The sequence below is a fragment of the Anomaloglossus baeobatrachus genome, chromosome 3 (genome assembly GCF_048569485.1).
Source record: "Anomaloglossus baeobatrachus isolate aAnoBae1 chromosome 3, aAnoBae1.hap1, whole genome shotgun sequence".
Classification (NCBI taxonomy): Eukaryota; Metazoa; Chordata; class Amphibia; order Anura; family Aromobatidae; genus Anomaloglossus; species Anomaloglossus baeobatrachus.
In genome coordinates, this window is record NC_134355.1 from 410,886,340 (window position 1) to 410,907,591 (window position 21,252).

Sequence of the window (21,252 nt, forward strand, 5' to 3'; positions counted from 1 at the left end):
TACCTCGAATTTGCAGGATATTATGAAATGGTAACCGTCCTGAGAATCTGGAAGTGTTTCAAAGTTTCTTAGGGTTTGCAAACTATTACAGAGAGTGTATTAAAAAGACTTCAGCCATTGCAAAACCTCTGACTGACATGACGAAAGGAGGTACAGACGTTTACAACTGGTCTCGTGCTTTATACACTTTTGATTGTTTTAAAAAAATGTTTTGCGTCAGCAGCGGTGTTGCACTGCCTGGTGCATCTCTTTCCTTCACGGTGGAAGTTGACGCATCAGTGGTGGGTGGAAGCTGTACTGTCAGGGTGTCTATTTGCAAACTTCGCCCATTTGGCTTCTGTTCTAAGACGCTATCTCCAGTTGAACATAATTATGTCATTGGTAATAGAGAATTACTGGCTATTAAGTTGGCATTTGAGGAGTGGCGACACTTTTTGGATGTTACGGTTTTTACGGACTATAAAAATCTCCTGTATCTCGAGTCAGAAAAACGTCTCAAGACAAGCTCAGTAGTCTTTAATAGGTTTAATTTTTTTTGTTACTTATTGTCCATATTTCAAAAACACGATAGTTTTCAAATGGGTGTTGTTTCCAAACACAAACAGGGAGACATGACAGATCACATAGAAAAAAAATACATTTCAAAGGCAAAGAGTTCCCCAGGATTGACACCAAATGCCCTTGTTTGGGTTTATATAATGCAACAAAAAGAATGGTTTAGAATTAGAAAAACATGATTGCTTTTTTTAAGAAAGAGGTCCACCCCTGACCATGAGTCAAGTCTGGTATGGCAACTCTTTCTTTTTTATCTCCTTTTGGGTCCGACAGGTAGTTGAAATGTGATAAAGGAGAGATCCAGCATCCAGTTCCAGCAATAGTATAAAACAAATTCTTTATTGTTCAGTTTTATACTATTGCTGGAACTTGATGCTGGATCTTTCCTTTCTCAAGTTACTTCAGTGGGCTCTGCTAAATTCCTTGCACCGTTAGGCTTTTCTGGAACTCCAGGTGGGTGAGCTGGTTTTTCTTTTACTACTATTTGCTACAGGGAGTTGAAATGTGTATGAATGATACATTTCTATATATGCTTGTACAATATTAAAAAACTAAATCATAATAAAAAAACAAGAAACAAATTCCTATCAGTCCATAGGGCCCTGCAAGTCCAGCAGCAATGACATCCTATACTGTACATCATTCACATGACTGCTGCAACTTACTACTGTAAAGAAAACACAAATGATATGAGTTTTAAGCAAAGATAAAAATCATCTTTAGCAGAACACAAAAAATGATAAAAACATAGATAGAAGAGAAGGGGATATACACAATGAAATTAATCCCTCCACAGGAAAATGAAAAGACGCAGAAATACAAGTGGTATGAAAAAGGTAGATAATTATGGTGAGATACTATCTCTCTCAATTAGTAAGAGAAAAAATGCAATAACTGATAAATAAGTCCCACATATGTAAAAAGAAAACAGACAGACAATACAGCGTTATCCACTAGAGGACTCTACAGTATGTAAAATCCAACTGTAAAAATATAATTAATGTGCAATCATTGCACATAGTGAACTGGTGTAAAGAAGTATATTTTAAATACTTTATAATGCACATAACTCTAATTGAGCAAAGATGAATAAATACACTGTGTGCAGAATTATTAGGAAAGTTGTATTTGAGGGTTTTTTTTATTATTGATCAACAACTATGTTCTTAATCAACACAAAAGACTTATAAATATCAAAGCTTAATATTTTTGGAAGTTGGAGTGTTTTTTTTTTTTTAGATTCGGCTATCTTAGGAGGATATCTGTTTGTGCAGGAAACTGTTACTGTGCAGAATTATTAGGCAACTTAATAAAAACCAAATATATTCTCATCTCACTTGTTTATTTTCACCAGGTAAACCAATATAACTGCACAAAATTTAGAAATAGACATTTCTGACATGCAAAAACAAAACCCCAAAAAATTAGTGACCAATATAGCCACCTTTCTTTATGATGACACTCAACAGCCTACCATCCATAGATTCTGTCAGTTGCTTGATCTGTTTATGATCAACATTGCGTGCAGCAGCCACCACAGCCTCCCAGGTTCCGAGAGGTGTACGTTTTCCCTCCCTGTAGATCTCACATTTTATGAGACACCACAGGTTCTCTGTGGGGTTCAGATCAGGTGAACAAGGGGGCCATGTCATTATTTTTTCATCTCTTAGCTTTACTGGCCAGCCACGCTGTGGAGTAGTTGGATGCATATGATAGAGCATTGTCCTGCATGAAAATCATGTTTTTCTTGAACGATATCCACTTCTTCCTGTACCACTGCTTGAAGAAGTTGTCATCCAGAAACTGGCAGTAGGTCTGGGAGTTGAGCTTCGCTCCATGCTCAACCCGAAAAGGTCCCACAAGTTAATATTTGATGATACCAGTCCATACCAGTACCTCACCTCCACCTTGCTGGCGTCTGAGTCGGAATGGAGCCCTCTGCCCTTTACTGATCCAGCCTCTGGCCCATCCATGGCAAATGGCAGCTTCACGCTTGATTTTCCACAATCCATGGGCAGTTATTTTGCACCTTTTTTGTGACCCTGTTGGCTATTTGCCATGAAATGCTTGATTGTTCGGTGATCACGTTTCAAAAGTTTGGCAATTTCAAGACTGCTGCATCCCTCTACAAGCCATCTCACAATTTTGGACTTTTCAGAGCCCGTCAAATCTCTCTTCTGACCCATTTTGCCAAAGGAAAGGAAGTTGCCTAATAATTAAGCACACCTACTATGAATTAAGCACACCTACTTGATGTCATTACACCACACCCCTCCTCATTACAGAGATGCACATCACCTGATTTACTTAATTGTTAGTTGGCGCTCAAGCCTATACAGCTTGGAGTAGGACAACGTATAAAAATTATCATGTGATCAAAATACTCATTTGCCTAATAATTCTGCACACAGTGTACATATCAAGTGATAAAGTGCATAAAAAGTTGCAGAATCAAAATTCATATAATTTGCTATTGCAAATAATCCAGATTATGCAAAGGCAAGGATGTAGATAACAAAAAATCAATAAGCAATTCATGACCAGAAAAAATGTGTGGGCTCAAAAAACATACTGTAGAAAAAGTAGAAAAGATACACACAGCAGCCAAAAAAAATATTACTGTATAATAAGGACCTGTTGCCTGGCTGCAAGTGCATGGAGCAAAGAACCTGGAGGGATTAATTGTCACCCTTACTACCATACAAGTATGTACAGCTTTGCAGCAATCATGTGAATGACATGATGACTATATAAACGGGAACACTGTGGAGCAAAAAAGCGCAATAGGGTCTAACCCGGTGGGGGGGTTGTGAGAATAAAGGAATATCACTCACCTATTCAGGTTGTGAAAGTCACAACCCCTGGAGAAGCTTATAATGTTGGTGGTCAGCTGCAGCCCTCAGCGGTACAGTGTATATATCTAATAGAGAAGAAATCGTGTTTCAGCCGCGCTATACCACAGGGTCCAGTCTTGTAAAAGAAGTTCCTTTATATGAAGTACAAGTCTACACGTTTCAGAGATATGGCCATCTCCTTCCTCAGGGCATTCAAGGAATCTTAAGTCCTCCGCTGTAACGGAGCTCCTAATTACAGTGTGTCCACCGCCATTAACTTGAGAACGGCGGCAGCTATAGGAATAGAAGTGGTGTCTAGGTACAGTAAAGTAGCCATGCGCTACCCAATGAAACCACCTATAGCGCCACCTGGTGGAAAACAACGGAGTTAGCATTTTTATCTCTAAAACGTAAGGAGATAGAGAAAAAAAGTGAATTAAAAAATTGTAGGGCATCATCAATTCAATACAAATCGACACCTTGCATACAGAAATCCTATATGAAACCCATGACCCTCCCAAAACATTGAATGCTGGTCACGCATATGGCGCTCATTTAACTTTGATGCTCAAAGTGGCCACCGTCAGCTGCAATGCATATCTGGATAGCATACTGTATCTAATACGGTAGGTGACATGTTTGCACAAGCATCTGTGATACGTTGTCGTAGGTCCTGCAATGTTGGTGGAGGGGTCGCATATACCTGCTGTTTGACGTGATCTCACAGAAAGAAGTCCAATGGGGTCAAGTCAGGTGAGCTTGGAGGCCACTCCACGCAGCCACCATACCCAATGACTTGTAGGAAGGTCTCCATGAGGTATTGCTTCATGTCAGCAGCCTTGTGAGTTTTACATGTTATAATCGTAGCATTTCTGTATGCAAGGTGTCGATTCGTATTGAATTGATGATGCCCTACAACTTTGTAATTCACTTTTTTTCTCTATCTCGTTCCGTTTGAGATAAAAAATGCTAACTCCGTTGTTTTCCACCAGGTGGTGCTATAGGTGGTTTGATTGCATAGCGCATGGCTACTTTACTATACCTAGACACCACTTCTATGCCTATTGCTGCCGCCGTTCTCATGTTAATGGTGGTGGACAGGATATGGGTGGACACACTGTATACAAATTAATGCCACGTCAGCAGACCGCCCTCCACGATCCAAATCATGGCGGGACAATCAAGAAGGGATTTCCTTGGGATCTGAACACGCTTTTCTATGAGCATGCGGTGTATACATTTATTGCTCCTGGAAACTCCACACAGCCACCATAGTACTGTGGACTAATCCTTGTACAAGTTCATCACGTCCTCACCTATAGCTCGAGTTCGAGACTAACCCTCCCTCACTCCTCCTCGAAACATCTCTAAACCGCACACATATTTTTTTTTAATCCTCGTTCACTCTACTTCTCCCAGAGTTTATTTTTTGCCTTTTTCTGCATAATCACCACTTTTGCGATGGATAAATCACAAAGGAAATAATGACTAGAGGCAATGTTGTATTTTATCATTTTTAACTATTGATGTAACGGTTGATTGTCCCGCCATGGTTTAAATCGTGGAGGGTGGTCTGCTAACATGGCATTAGATCTATATTATATATATATATATATATATATATATATATATATATATATATATATATATATATATATATATATATATGAGCTCCGTTACAGCGGAGGACTTATGATTCCTTGAATGTCCTTAGGAAGGAGATAGACATATCTCTGAAACGCGTAGACTTGTACTTCAAATAAAGGAGTTTCTGTTACAAGTTGATCCTGTGGTATAGCGCAACTGAAACCCGATTTCTTCTCTATTGGATATATGATGACTATATGACATTGCTATGCAACAGCAGGACTGAAGGAGCCTATCTGAACAGTATATAGAATTATAGGTTATTTTAAACACATTTCTTCCTTTCATTGTACTTTTTTAAAGTCCCAGACAAACCCTTTCAGCTTTGTTTTCTCTTCAATTCCAAATTACCCCTTATCCTTGTTCTCACACAGTGTAGTGTTTCCATGTTGGCCTTAGAATTGTTTTTCATGTAGAATATGAAGTTGCAGTCACACGCACCCTTTAATAGTAAATACATTAAGATACGGTGAATTAAAAATAAGAGGATGGAAGTTGCATTAAATAAGAAATCTGCTACTATAACTAATTTCATTTTGTATTTATCAATAGTGCTATTATATGCCACTAAATGCATCCATACTCATATATAAAAGTAATATAAACCTTTTATCATGCAGATAGCATCAATTGGTGTCTACCAGCTGCAGCTCTGATGTTTGCATCGATCACTTCCTCTCCCCAGGCTTAATGTGATCGATTACTAAATGTTCCATCGTGCAATCCAGAAGCCTATGAACAAGAACTTAGCACACCCCCTCCATTCTCCACCCAAAAACCTCCGTTCCTCCTCACTCTTTTGTTCACGCTTAGTAGCTTTATTTTGCCATAGAAAAAATCCTGACAAAGATATTGGAAGATACCAAGTGTCAGAGCCACCCACGATCGGTACCAGACCATCTGGTAATCGCCAGATGGTCAGTATAGTCCTGCCATTGTTTTGTTATGCAAATTTCAGCGCATTTCAGCTGTCCATGTCAGTGATTGGATTAGCTAAACCCTTTGCTTTTGAGATACAGATCGCAGCACTACACTAGCAAAGGTGTCGTGCTCTGCTATTTACTGCTGAACGAAGGTGTCAGTTCAGCTTGTGTGAGGCAGACTAATTGTCTCTTTAGAAGGCATGCTCAGACAAGCTGCCATTCTTCCAAAATGTCCACACCCACCATCAGAAGCCCAATGACAACTTCCTTTGTTTTGATTCGATTTCTGTGCATGAAAAGGAAGTAGAGAAGGAAGAAGAACCTGCATAACAATCCAGTACTATGTAATCCCTGCCTAGATGTGCTCATAGAAGCTATACATCTGATACAACTATATTACAAAAATGTATTGCTTTGAAAAGCTATGAAAATGTGATGGGAAAACCCCTTTAAACAGATGCGCAAAAAAAGTACAGTTTCAAGTGAAGCTGTCAAAAAAGTCTGCCCATTATTCAAGCATTACTGTCATTTACCTTCCCATAAAGGCATGACTTCACACAAAAATTTGCCATTTTAGGTCTCATAAAAGGTCTTCATGCAGGATATAGGCAAAAAGAATTTTCAGAAAAATACATTTCCTTTTTGAAATATATTTCCAAGCAGCCATTATATATTTTGTGCAAAGATTAACATTGGAATCTATTAATTAAAAAAATAGAGGCTTCTGCATAAATTTGTATTTACTGTATTCTGAATATAGCGTTAGAATTAGCGTTCACTAATAGAAAGCTTGCTCAACTGGCAATGAGCGATTTATCTTTATACCATTGGAGTCCAACCCCAACTTAAGGTGGCCATACACATTAAGCCTCACTCCCACTTGCATTTAACACAGACGAGTGCAATCTGATAAAACAATGAGGCAGTGAGGCATGTGGATATTAAATAATGAAGCATGCTGCATTTGGTATCAAGTCTCGCATTACAAGCACTCATACCAGTCTATGGGTTCGTGTGAAACATCACACTGCACTCGATTGTCATCTGAGTAAAAGTGCAATATACGCACAGACCGGCGTATCGGATCAAAACAGCATGACACTCCGCTCACATTCACAGCAGAGCGTCATTAGCATATTGCATCCGATACTCTTGCATCGGATGCCATACGCTAGTGGGACCCCGTTCTTAGGCCGGTTTCACACATCCGGCATTTTGTCGCTTTGCCGGATCCGTCACACTCCAGTACAGTACAATACAATGGCATCGTGGCAAGCTCCGGTCACATGCTGTCATGTGAAACCTGCAGGAGTGTGCTGTAATTGCAGTCACTGCTGTGACTGCAACACAAAATAAAAGAGGATTAACTTGGTCAAGATATGTGACCAAGTATCTTATTTAATTAAACCGGTTTGGGCTTTTATTTTTGGAGAGTTCTGTAGGTTTGGTAGTGGAACGGAAGTCAATCTTCAGTTCGGGTTTTTCAATTCGCTCATGTCCGGGAAACACATTTAATCCAGCAGAACCAGCAGAATGTCTCTGGGATCCCCACTGAAAGCTGTGGTGTGAACAATAACCTGGGTCACTGCCTCAATGGACTGGCTCTGTGTAGCCGTTGCCTCACATTGGTTAATGTAATTATATGATAATAATATCCTAGAAACTGACAATTTTGATTGAAATCGTACAATTTGAATCACTTTCGACTATTGTGCATTACTATCTTTAGATAAAGAGAAACCAACCTGCCACAGGGCAACTAGAAAATTGCATACAAACGCTTAAAAAAATAATTCATTGGTTTTCAGAGATCATTTATTGTAGAACTGACAATCAAAGAACATTTCAACAATGAAGGGTTTACTTGGTCGGCATAACAAGCATGCTTTGTTGACACGCCAAGAAGATTCGAGAACAGCTCCAGGTCAGAGCTCCACTGTCCTAAATTTTTGCCTGACCATCTACACAATTTTAAAATTGCATCTTCCTTCCCTTGTAAAACAATATGATACAATTACATGTGTACGAGTACAATCATTTTCCTGTAAAAGATGAAGTGAGTGGTCGGTTCACTTCCCCCTCTGAAAAAGAGCAAAATTATGGTTATGCAATGTCTAATACAGTTGAAAAGTGGGAACTTATTACAATGAGACACAAATTAATAACGCCATTGATCTATAGACAATTATTTTATGTATTTAGTTCCATCATGTGTTAGCTTCCAGTGGTATGTATGTGTAATGCATTTATTTGCTCACTCCTTACATTTCTAATTACAGAAATTAAGTTACCCCAAACTAAAATTAAGGCAGGCCTCAGTGTTTGACAGTCACTGCTATAGGCAAGAAAATAAAAGCTACAGCCTTTCAATGTTCAATAGCTAAATGACAACCAATGTGTATGAAATAAACAGATGCTACTCAAAAGAGACATAAAAGGTGAGATGTTAGCAAAGACCTGTCACTTGCCGTGAATGCATATTTTTATACAGTACATTCCACTTTTCTCATGAATTTTGCATTCTTTATTTCATGTTCCTCTGAATCTCCGTTCCTGAAATATGGTCCAGTTTATGCTACCCACAAACCTAGGTTTATTATACAAACTAGACGTGGTGGTCAAGAAAAGTGAGGACAATGCCCACTCTGCTAGATTAGCGTTAAATCCAGGTAAAAGGCGGCCATATCTCAGGAATGGCAAGACAGAACCAAGAGAGAAATAAAGCTACATTCAGGAGAACAGCTGTATTTACACCGAGTAAAAATGACATTTATGGCAAGTGACAGGTCCTCAATAAAGTGATACTGTTGGGCTGTGAGTATACATCTCAAGCACATTTACTTCCAGTTGCTTATACATTAATAAAATTCCAGAATACTGTATAGAGTGTGTAATCATGCTTCATATTTATTATTTATCACATATAGTTGTGAAATGAAGCCAAATATCCTACCCATTTGTCAGAGAGTACACACCAGCTCCATGCAGAAGTTCCCTCTTGTTGACATCAAGCAGACACCAGTGAGGTACAAATAATGTTGCTCCTACAGTAATCTAGCCATTTCTAGTTTTACCTGGTTACGTTTTTTTTAAAAGATTTTATTTTCATATTATAAACTATAGAAAAAAAATACTTGCCATGCGTGTTGTATACATTCAGTTCTTATGTAAGTCTTTGCGCATGCAACACATTTTAAGGCTTCATATAATTTGCTGTCAAAAAGCCACCGATGCATACATGGTGATCAATTATGAGATGAGCACCATCTCCCTGGTGGATTAGACTAAATGCACCTATTTGTATAGTACGTTCCATCCTTGGAATACCTGGCCTGACCATGAGTCTCCTGACCTGACTAACAGCTTGAGAGATATTTATGGGTCTAATAATATGGGTTAGGAGACTTCCCTTTCCATCAAGTTGGGCATTATGGTCTAAGCATGGACTGGTGAATTCAACTCTGGCTGAATATTTCTAAAACTTGAATGTATACCTAAAAAAAAAAAAAGTAACATGCAATATCTTTATTCCATTGAGTAAACAAGGTGTGATCCAGTGTTAAATGTGGCTCAGAAGAAAACTAATAAAACATTAGTATTCATAGTACAGAATAAGCTATCAGGTCGTATAAAATCTACAACAAAATGGAAAGGTAAAGGGATTTTCACATTCTGTCCCAAGCAGAAGTGAAAGCTAGGATTTTTTTTGGCTCAAACAGAATGTGATTGTTTCAGCCAATCAGTAGCTGATGTTTGGCTCTGGCAGTGACTTGACGGTACCCACCGGAGGAGGTAGCCAGGAGGCTGATCAGGGATACTGGAAGCAACTACGGAGGTCTGGTAGGTGGGTTCGTGTTTCTTTTTATGTTAGGACAACATCTTTGAACAGGTTTTGGGGTTTGTTTTTTTTACCCTAAAAGAGCTTTTCATAAGACATATAAAAGGTCACTCCATAATGCACCCATTGTGCTGCAGTTTTGAGGACAAAACTAGAAGTAGCTTAAAAAAAAAAAATGGAAGCAGTGTCTTTACGCTATCATTTACCTCCTTTTAAAAGTCACTCCTTGTTTTTATTTTAAAATATACATCAAAAGCACCCAAAGACTGACCATGAGAGCTGTAGCTACTTGCCTTTTACTACTCTATAAATATAAGAAACGTTGCCATTTTTCATTCCAACTGAAACACTTCAATTCATAACAAAAAGGACTTGGTTAAAGTTAAAACACTTCTGGCTGCGTTTTCTCTGGAGGAACACCCTGTGGACAGCTGGATAAACCCCTACACAATATATATGCTTTTACATAGCACATCCAACTCTGTATGGATACCTGCACCACATTTTTTCTGCATCAGATTTAAGTACATTACTTGTTTGTTAAAGACTAAACTCCTGATGGTTAAATGTCTACACAGAACGTTAACTAACAAGGAATTATTTTAGAATAGATCATGGAAGATGGAACTGTAAAATAGTATTGAAAGGTGGACATACCCTTTAAGGAAGCAAGGCAATGCCTATACAATGTTCATTCTGTGTGTTTATTCATAATAACCACTTGGACGAACAATATCATCATACATTCTCTCCATGACAAATAAGTGCTCATTTGAAAAAAAAAACAAAACACCTTTAGCACAAAAGGCCTATAGAAATTATATTAATGATCCGAGATCTAAGTAATTTCAAAGTAAAAATATATAAAAGACCATGATTGTTTTGTGAGTCTCCTAATGTGAATATTGCACACATCTCGAATTAATAGTGCTTATGTGACATAATGGTAAAAGTTCATAACCACCACCATGTTTAACATTACTCATTTTATAAAATGTATAGTTCTCTACGTATTTGAATAAAGTAATTTAATTTTTGGTAGTACCATGAAGAGGCCTATTAGATCAGCAATTGTTAAAAAAGTTATCCTGTTTTCTGGGCACATTAGCCCACAGGCTGGTAAAACTATACAATAAACTAAGAATTACTGCAGTTCCCACTAGTCTTTGTTTCAGGCAAAAAAAAGTGGTGATATACCTTCTACAAAACAGACCACTGATTCCAACCACTCGTCTTGTGCAGTTCACGGTCATCACTACTGATGCCAAGAAATCAAAGACTAGGAAAGGAAGGCACTAGTGTACCTATTTTCAAGCAATAACAGCCAGTAAGCAAATTTGAATCGAAAAAAAAAATTACCCCTTTAAAAAGTTTTCTCTGGGCTCAGTATAAATTTCTGCAGTCCTCAATGTTACTGCAGATTGCTGAATCGTTACAGTGTGCAATATGCACCTGGTCAGTATCCCCCTCTAATTTCCAGCTCTATCGAGCGTTCATTTGAACGCAAGTATGAGATTTGCATACATGCAGTGAAATGCTGAGTAGCTGCTCATCCGCTTTGAGAGAAGCAAATAAGATCCTATTCCAGTAGCATAATTGCAGTCACATGATTACCAGCTCCAGCATAAAATAGAAGCGAATCTTGACAGTGCGCACACTGTCACAATTCGACAATCTTTAGTTAGATGGAGTGACTGCAGCAGTTTATGTTGAGACCGGAAGATACCTTTAACACTAGAAGTCCCAGAAATTTCGAGCTCCCCCCTGAAGTCCCGAAAGAGGGTCAAATGACCCTTAGTCCAAATTGAATAGAACTAACTAGAAACTAAATGGCTAAACTCAATGGAAAATAACAACCTCCTGTGGTGCGACAGTAATGGCCTTAATTACAGAACAAAAGACTGTGATTATAGGATGTTCACTAAAATCCTTCAGGTCATTCGACCAGTCTCTGGGTTCCAAAAGGTAGAAATGTTAAATGACCCCTCTCTGGGACTTCTAGTTTTAAGCAAGGTGTATCCATTATTCCATCAATGCAGAGTTGCTGACCATGGTAATAAAAACTCTGAATAATCAATAGAAAACAGGATAAAAAAAAAATAAAAATATAAAAGTGGCTACTAAATCATTTTTTCTCTCATATTTTCAATTAAACTATAATGCCAATTTACAGAAGCAAGTCTGCCCTACATGCCTTAAGAACAAAATCCCAGCTTATCTGTAGCAGAACTTCACACAATGTATACCGAATGTTTCATTGCTTTGTTTTTATCCAGATGTATCATGCAAGAAATGAAAAGAAAGACCCTAGAGAGGTCTCTCCGATACAGCAGTGAAGCTCTTCACACGAGCAAAGAACAGTGGCGTGTACATTTTATCAATGTCAAAAGCTGTGACCACCGTCTCCCCAGTGGACCTGCAAGAGAAACAATAAGGGCTAAGTAATAGAAAGAAACAAATGGAAAGGCAGATTTTTAGACTGTGTAAACAGATTTGACAGTCTTCATCCCTTAACCCACAAGCCTGATTTCTCCTTCCTGACCAGGCCATTTTTTCAATTTTGACCAGTGTAACTTTATGATGTAATAACTCTGAATCACTTCAACAGATCCCAAGTGACTTTGAGATTGTTTTTTTATGACATATTGTACTTTATGACAGTGGTAAATTTAGGACAATATTTTTTTGCATTTATTTGTGAAAATATCGGAAATTTGGTAAAAAGTTTTAAAACTTTATCAAATTTTGATTATTTTTTTTTATGCCATTAATCCATAGAGTTATGTCACAAAATAGTTAACATTTATGTGTACTTTATATCAGCACCATGCTTGAAAACACAACTTTTTTGTCAGGAAGTTAGAAGGGATCAAAATTAAATCAGCAATTTCTCATTTTTTCAACAAGATTTACAAAACCATTTTTTCTTTTACGGATCACATCACATTTGAAATGACTTTGAGAGGCTTATGTGACAGAAAATACCCAAAAGTGACACCATTCTAAAATCTGCACCCCTCACACTGCTCAAAACCACATCCAAGTCGTTTATATTAACCCCTGACTTATAGACACTAAAGTAATATGAATGGAAAAAAAATGAACTTTGTGGGAAAAAGCAATGTTACTTTAGCCCCAAATTTTGCATTTTCACAAGGGTAACAATAAAAAAAATGCACCATACAATTTTGAAACAGAAAATTGGCTGAAATAGACTGCGGACGCCATTTCGTATTTGCAGAGCCCTTGATGTGCCTAAACAGTGGAAACCTCCCACAAGTGACCCCATTTTGGAAACCAGACCCCCAAAGAATTTATCAAGAAGTGTGGTGAGTATTTTGTACCCCCAGATGCTTCATAGAATTTTATGATATTGAGCATTGAAAATGAAAAAAATACATTTTTGACCACAAAAATGTTGCTTTAATCCTAATTTTTTCATTTTCACAAGGGTAACAAAATGGATCCCAAAATTTGTTGTGCAATTTTTCCTGAGTACGCTGATGCCCCATATGTGGTGGAAAACCAATCTGTGGGTGCACAGCAAGGCTCAGAACTGAAGGAGCGCCATTTAAGTTTTGAATGCAAAATTGGCTGGAAAAATTAGCGCACTTCATGTCGAGTTTTTAGCGCCCCTGATGTGCTTAAACAGTGGAAACGCCCCACAAATGACCCCATTTTGGAAACTAGACCCCTCAAGGAATTTAACTGTTTCATGAGCACCTTGAGCCCCCAGGTTCTTAACAAAATTCCTGTTGTGATTTTTCCTGAAGAAAGAAAGGGGTTCCCTCTGAAATGTGTTGAAATAAATCACTTTGATGACCAATTAACTGTCTCCTCCACCTGGCAGCGCGGCAATCATCCCTATCTAACTAACTGTTATCCTCTATTCCACGTTGGGCTGTAGCAGTCATTACATACAAACGTCTATAGTGAAATGTGACTAGCACAACGTTACAAGGTGAGCACTCCCATTTGATCATCTAAGACCGTATTTTTGCACTCCTATCTTCCAATTTTGTTTCTGCAATTCTCAATAAAGGTAATAGGAGAAAATGTGTAACAAATTGTATGGTCCATTTTTTCCTGAGTTCCCAATACCCCATATTTGGTCAAAATCTACATCTGATGCACAGTGCAAAGCTCAGAAGGGAAGGAGCACCATATTAGACTTCAGAATTTGCTGGCATGATCTGCGGGTGCCATGTCACAATGGCAAAGCCCCTGAAGTGCCAGAACAGCAAAAATCCCCACAAGTGACCCCATTTTACAAATTTTACCCTTCAATTAACACATCTGGGGGTGCAGTGAGTTTATTGACACGCACAGGTGTGCAGGTGTGTCACAAACTTTTATACTATTGGGCAGTGAAGAAAAAATAATTACATTTTTACCACTAAAAATTTTATTTTAACAGCAGATTTCCCATTTTTACAAGGGAACAGGTAAAAATAGCCCCATAATGTGTTACATAATTTCTCCTGAAAGCAGCAATACCAAACATGTGACAATTTGACCACACGGCAGGGTTCAGGAAAGAAAGAGTATTATTTGACTTTTGGAGCACATATTTTACTAGAATAGTTTGCAGACTCCATTTCCAGAGTCCCTAAGTGTCAGGGAATCAGAAATCCCATGAAATTACCACATTTTGCAACTGACACCCCTCTAGGAATTAATCAAGAAGTGTAGTGACGATTTTGTCTCTGGAAAACACCCATGGAGTCAAACAGTGAATGTTACAGAATTAAAAATTGCAAATCAGCCCTTGTAATGCCCAGTACATGCAAGTGCCTGTACATTGTGCCCAGCACGTGCTTCTGGAGACAAGCATCCCAAACATTAAGAGGGCTCTCCTCACTAAAAGAATGCCAAACGTGGACGTTAACTGTGGTTTAGATACACTGTCTGTTATTCAGACAGAAAGGGCACACAGATGTTTCAGTGGCCTCTTATTAACTCAGCACCTCTGATATCTCCAGTGGTATTAGGGGGGGCACATCCTTCAACAGATGAAGGAGGGCGGAGCTTTCTACTGTACATGCTCACAGGCACCTGTCCTAACATTACAAGATAGGTTCCGGTCAGTTATGCAACCAGTTTAACTTCGAAGTGATTACAGTTATAGACAAAATGATTGTGGTTTTCTGATTAAATATATTTAGGAATTTATTCATAATTACATTTCCTGTAGTTATTTAATTTTATTTTATTCCTGAAGAACCCCCTTAAAAAGTATAGTATTTTCTTATATGCCCCATAAAAAGGAAAGTTGCCCAAAAGTAAAAGGTAAAATATAAAAATAATATAAATCCTAATTAAAGAAATTAAAGTAAAGTGGATTCTTTGATGTGAAGATCTAAAATGGGTTGTACAAGAAATGTTTAGCTCTTGTCACGGTGAAATGGCTTTTACATTATTTTGATCAAAAATGGATCAAGTAACTTATGTCATTTACATTTACTATTTAGTTACTTACAACAAGGTATTTGCTCATTTTGTTTTTTTGCCCTAGGTTTTGACTGTTAACCCCTTCAGCCCCGGGGCACTTTCCGTTTTTGTTTTTTGCTCCCCTTCTTCCGAGAGCCGTAACTTTTTTATTTTTCTGTCAATCTTGCCATATGAGGGCTTGTTTTTTGTGGGACAAGTTGTACTTTTAAATGAAACCATAAGTTTTACCATATGGTGTACTGGAAAGCAGCAAAAAAATTCCAAGTGTGGAAAAATTGCAAAAAAAGTATGATGGCACAATAGTTTTTGGGATCTTTTATTCACGGTGTTCACTATATGGTAAAACTGATGTGTGAAAAAGGAGCCAGCATGATCTGAAATTGGCATGCATCATATAAAAAGTGAAAATTCACAGATTTATTCCAACTGTACTATAATAAAAAAAATGAGATTTTTAGCAAATAAGTGATCAATTCTTTGAGCCACCCCTGCCAACGTCAGGGCAAATCTCAATAGGGGGGTCCTAACCTATATTACGTATTTCATGTGCCATGCGGCCTCCTAGATAAAGTTAAAAGCAGAACCATAATGGAGCACACATACCTGTAACCTGTATATAGCCGCTTCCATGTTGCAAAAAAGGCAATTGTGGATAGAGACCAGCCCAGGTCCCAGCATGTGGCGCAAGCTCTACACATACCAGGACTATATCAGAACTGACCCTCCCAGTGCCAGACAGCAACCATTGATAAAGGCGGACGAGATCCAAGAATGGTGCTTAATTAGCATTGCCTGTGGAAAGGGGTGAGGTAACTGAATCTGAACAGCTACCAACAGGAGGAATACATTGCAAACCAAAATCAGGCGTGCATGGTATGGTGATGGTCAGTCACCAGAAATTGTAGCATAACTACAGTCATAATGTGTCGGTATGATGCCTCAGGTTGGTGCGAGTTTGTAGACACCAAGCATGTATAGGTTTACTTGTATCTAAGGGGTTAAAAAAAATTCACAAGCTTGTCCAATAAAAATGGCGTACGTTTTGCGCCATTTTCCAAAACCCGTACAGTTCTCATTTTTTGGGATCTATGGCTCAGTGACGGCTTATTTTTTGCGTCTCAAGCTGATGTTTCTAATGGTAGCATTTTTGCGCAGATGCTACGTTTTGATCGCCTGTTATTGCATTTTGCGTAAAACTTGCGGCGACCAAAAAACGTAATTTTGGCGTTTGGAATTTTTTTGCCACTACGCCGTTTACCAATCAGATTAATTGATTTTATATTTTGATAGATCGGGCATTTCTGAACGCGGCGATACCAAATATGTGTATATTTATTTTTTTCTTAACCCTTTAATTTTCAATGGGGGGAAAGGGGGGTGATTTGAACTTTTAGGTTTTTTTTTTAATTTTTTTAAAACTTTTTTTTTACTTTTTTTATTTTATTTTACTAGTCCCCCTAGGGGGCTATAGCGATCAGCAATCCGATCGCTGATCGCTATCTGCTGATCACAGCTATACCGCTGTAAACAGCAGAAATAGTCACTTTCTTTTTTCCTCTGCTCCGTGCCGAGGAAAAAGGAAAGTGAAACTTCATAGCAGCAGGCGTCATCACATTGCCATCGTAGCACAGGGTCACCACCGAACGTCACGTGATCACTCACGTGACTTCCGATGGGGGCGGCGGTAAGTAGAAAACATGGCCGCGCGCATATAGATCTCGCTGCCAGACTTTGGCAGCGAGATCTAAGGGGTTAATGTTAATGCGATTCCACACGGAACATGTAGGCGCACATGTCAGCTGTTGAAAACAGCTGATATGTGTGCCGATCCACGCCACCTGCTTGCGGCAGGGGGCGGGGCTTACCGGGACACGATTCATGACGGAAAGATCCGTCCATGGTCGTGAAGGGGTTAAATGGCTTAAGTGTGAATGTGCACCTAATCATTGCACTTGTACAAATATATGTTCAAGCTTATTTTTTGGTTTTACTTAACATCACAGGCATTTTGGAGGTTTTTTGATTTTGATATGGATATCAAAAAACCTAGTTAAGAAATGTCTAGCCTTCTAGCCCACATAAGTTCTTGAAACTTTTTTCTAAAATAAACTCACTTGTAAGTTATATGACATGAATGATGAATCCAAACCAACTTGTTGAATCTGTAACGGCCAGATGAGCATAGCTGAAGTCCAACGTGAAAGCTGCGATCTGTTTCCTGTACTGGCCCACGACGGAAAAAGCGATACTTTTGGTACTCAGCTGATTTCTATGTCAAATAGAATGTGAAATGTGTAAATGTTCAAAAGGTGCATTCAATGGACATACTGCTCACATAGACCCTAAAAAATCTGCACTATGTTGACACACGCAAATGCTGCATGGGTGTGAGATCTCCCCCCACTTCTCCAGAGCTAATGTTGTGCGTTCTCTACAGTGATGCTGTCTGCTAATAGGCGCGCTCCTCTCTCTCTAAAATCTCAGTTTATGCGGTCACACTTTTCTATTGGATCCATCTATAAAGAAGTGGAACAGACTTTACAGCAGCAATGTGGTACAAGCTGTTAATGAAGACTATTCACTGACACAACACAGTGCAAAAACAAATATACAGCCATTAAAGAGGTTGTCATTTGGTAATTACTTGTTTTTACAGATTATATATATTTTGACACAAATAAGCAAGAATAGAAATAATGATATTAAAAGGCTGTTAATAAATGACAGATTTCTGACCTCCAACCTTTAGTGAAAATATTACTAGTAATAAAGATACATACCTCCTCCTTCTTGTTGGTTATTACTGCAAAAACTTTGGTTTGGTTATCTGTATCTTGTGACAGACGGTAATGGCCGAGCAACATTGAATCAGTTCTGTGGAATTTGAAAAAGAATTTAGCATCTGCATGCTGATCTCTGCTGATGTACAGGGCTACAACACCCAAGTGTACGGAGCGTAGAAACAGACAACACTTTTGAGCAAGTGTAAATTAAAGGATTTGAAATGACATGCTTGTACAAATTACCGACAACTGTTCATGGGATAAGAGCCATTACAAAACAGGCACTTTATACAAAAGACTTTGGAAAAATACAACTCCATCAGGGTAAGGCTATGTTCACATGTCCAGTACTCATTTGTTAGAATGGATCTAGTAGCAATGCATTTGCAAAAAAGTTGTGCTTCCAACTTTTGTCCGGCTACAAAAAAACAAAACTGATTTCAACTGGATTCTTTTTTTTTTTTAAACCTCTTGACCCTGCCTTTTTTTGCAGGTTTGCATAGTAAGCCTGCATCTTTCCCTGCAAGTGTCGGCTGATCTGAATTGCACTTTTTTTTTTGCAATTTGTTTTCCCTTTTAGGCGCTGTGCCCACGTGTGCGTATTGCATGCAGCGTAACTGCATGTGTCCTGCGTCCCCAGCACAATCTATGAAGATTTTGCATAATCCATGCACACGTTGCATTTTAGGACGCAACGATTTGCATGCTGTCAAAGCGCTGCGTTCTAAAAAGCAACATGTCACTTATTCCGTGCACTTTGGATGCAGGTCCCGCTCTGTCTATGGTAGGGGCTGCATCCAGACCGCATGAAAATCGGCTTTCACTGCATTCATTACGTAGTATTTAAGCAGCGATTTGAAGCGCACATGTGCCGTTCAAATCGCTGCAGAAATTCATGCAGGGACACAACACAACATGGGCACATAGCCTTATAGTGAAATTAATGGTTTCATTCAAAAGTACAAATCGTCCTGCAAAAACCAAGTCCTCATACAGCATTGTTGGTGTAAAAATAAAAAAAAAAAAAGTTATGGCTCTTTGAAGAAGGGAAGGAAAACTTTCAAATTAAAAATGGAAAATCGTCAGGTGGTGATGGGGTTAACCCCTTCAGGACCGGCCGATTTTGTGCTTCCCGTTTTTTTTTTTTTCCGAGAGAAGTAACTTTTTTATTTTTCAGTCAATATGGTCATGTGAGGGCTTGTTTTTTTTGCAGAACGAGCTGTACTTTTAAATGAAACCAAGAGTTTTACCATATAGTGTACTGGAAAATGGCAAAAAAATTCAAAATGCAGAAAAATTGCAAGAAAAAGTGCGATTGCACTATTGTTTTTGAGATATTTTATTCAGTGTTCAATATATGGTAAAACTCATGGGTCACTGTGATGCCTCAGCTCGGTGCGAGTTCATAGACACTAAACATGAATACGTTTACTTTTAACTAAGGGGTTAAAAAATCAAAAGGTTTGTCCGAAAAAAGTGGCGTATGTTTCGCACCATTTTCCGCGACCCATAGCGGTCTCATTTTTTTGGGATCTATGGCTCAGTGAGGGCTTATTTTTTGCGTCTCGAGCTGACGTTTTTAAAAATGGTACCATTTTTACGCGGATGGTACAATTTGATCGCCTGTTATTGCATTTAGTGCAAAATTTGTGGCGACCAAAAACGTAATTTTGGCGTTTGGAATTTTTTTTGCCGCTACGCTGTTTACCGATGAGATTAAATTATTTTATATTTTGATAGATTGGGCATTTCTGAACACAGCGATACCAAATGTGTGTATATTTTTTATTTTTTTTAACCCTTTAATTTTCAATGGGGCGAAAGGGGGTTGATTTGAACTTAGGGTTTATTTTAATTTTTAAAACTTTTTTTTTTTTTATTTAACTAGGTCCCCTAGGGGACTATAACGATCAGCAGTCTGATCGCTCATTAATTTCTTCCGATCAAAGCTGCATCGCTCAGACCGGGAGAAGGGATAACCTCTTGTAACAGCCAGTACTCGGCTGTTTGTTTACAGGACCTTAGTCATGTGAGCACAGGAGTCATCACATGACCCTGTGCTACCATGACAACCACCGGATCCGCGTGATCATGTCACGTGATTTCCAGTATCTGCCTGTAAGTTAAGTTTCAGCGTGATCGCGGTTATAATGGCGCTTATACTTATTGACAGCGCTATTTAAGGGGGTAAAAGGCATGGGTGGATAACGATTCCACTAGTGCATGGCAGGCACACGTCAGCTGTATAAATCAGCTGAGCTATGCGCCGATCTTCCCCGGCAGCAGCTGGGGAAGATTAACACTGACCGCTAGGATGTAATTTTACTGCCCGCGGTTGTTAAGGGGTTAAAATTGAATTATGTGGAAAGCTGATTTGTTAACTAGCCATCCATTTGAAACTGATGAAGTAAACAAATAAATAATAAAAAAAATAATAAAAAAAAAATGGATGGCTATTTAATGGATCTGTTTTTCACAGACTTCAATGCTGAAAAAAACTGATCTATTAGAAATCAGGGGGGTTTGTTCTTTAGCTGGACAAAGGTTTTGTCTGCACAATTTTTCGTTGTCAATGTATTGCTGCTGGAGCCGTTACGGATGATTACTGGACACGTAAACATAATCTAAAAGTTCAGATTGGCTTGATTTCAAGTAATCTGACTTGTCCCATCAGGAGTGAAGACTGGTAATCATTAATTTCAATCCATTACTAATTATATATGCATAAAAACTTTCCAACCCAAGCATGTACGTGTATTGTCAAGTACAGATGGAAAAATGGGAATAAGGTTTTAGGTAATCACTGTAAAATCTCTTTCTTGGAGACTTCATAGAGGGACACAGAAGACCATGGGTGTATGCTGCTGCCATTAGGAGGCTGACAATGCAAAAAAAAAAGTTTAGTTCCTCCCCAGTTGGGTGCACCCATTAACTGGCACGGCGATATTTAGAAAGCAGTAAAAGAAGCAACAGCAAGGTAAGAACACATTAAAGTAATGTAGTTAAACAAAATCAACTAATAACGTAATTTTGTGCTGTGTTGTGTCCCCCAATGAAGAAAGAGATATTGTGGCGAGTACACAAAATCTTATCTATATATTTCTGGACACCTTAAATCATGGGATGTCCTAAAACAATCCCAAAAGGTGGGTATAGGATAATACCCTCAAGTCTGAGCTTGGACCACTGCAATTTGCAGGACCCTTCTACTGAGGCTCGCA

General features: G+C 38.6%; 1 protein-coding gene across 1 annotated transcript in view; it reads right to left on the reverse strand.

Annotated features, from left to right (window-relative positions):
* Window positions 1-7,756: 7,756 nt before the first annotated feature.
* FBXO9 (F-box protein 9) overlaps window positions 7,757-21,252 on the reverse strand; it is an 88,666-nt gene continuing 75,170 nt past the window's right edge. Inside the window, exons 11-13 of the mRNA XM_075340308.1 lie at window positions 18,029-18,122; window positions 17,363-17,517; window positions 7,757-12,213 (exon numbers count right to left, since the gene is read on the reverse strand). Coding sequence (XP_075196423.1) covers window positions 12,105-12,213; window positions 17,363-17,517; window positions 18,029-18,122 — 358 coding nt within the window. The 3' untranslated portion in view covers window positions 7,757-12,104. The remainder of the gene's footprint in view (window positions 12,214-17,362; window positions 17,518-18,028; window positions 18,123-21,252) is intronic.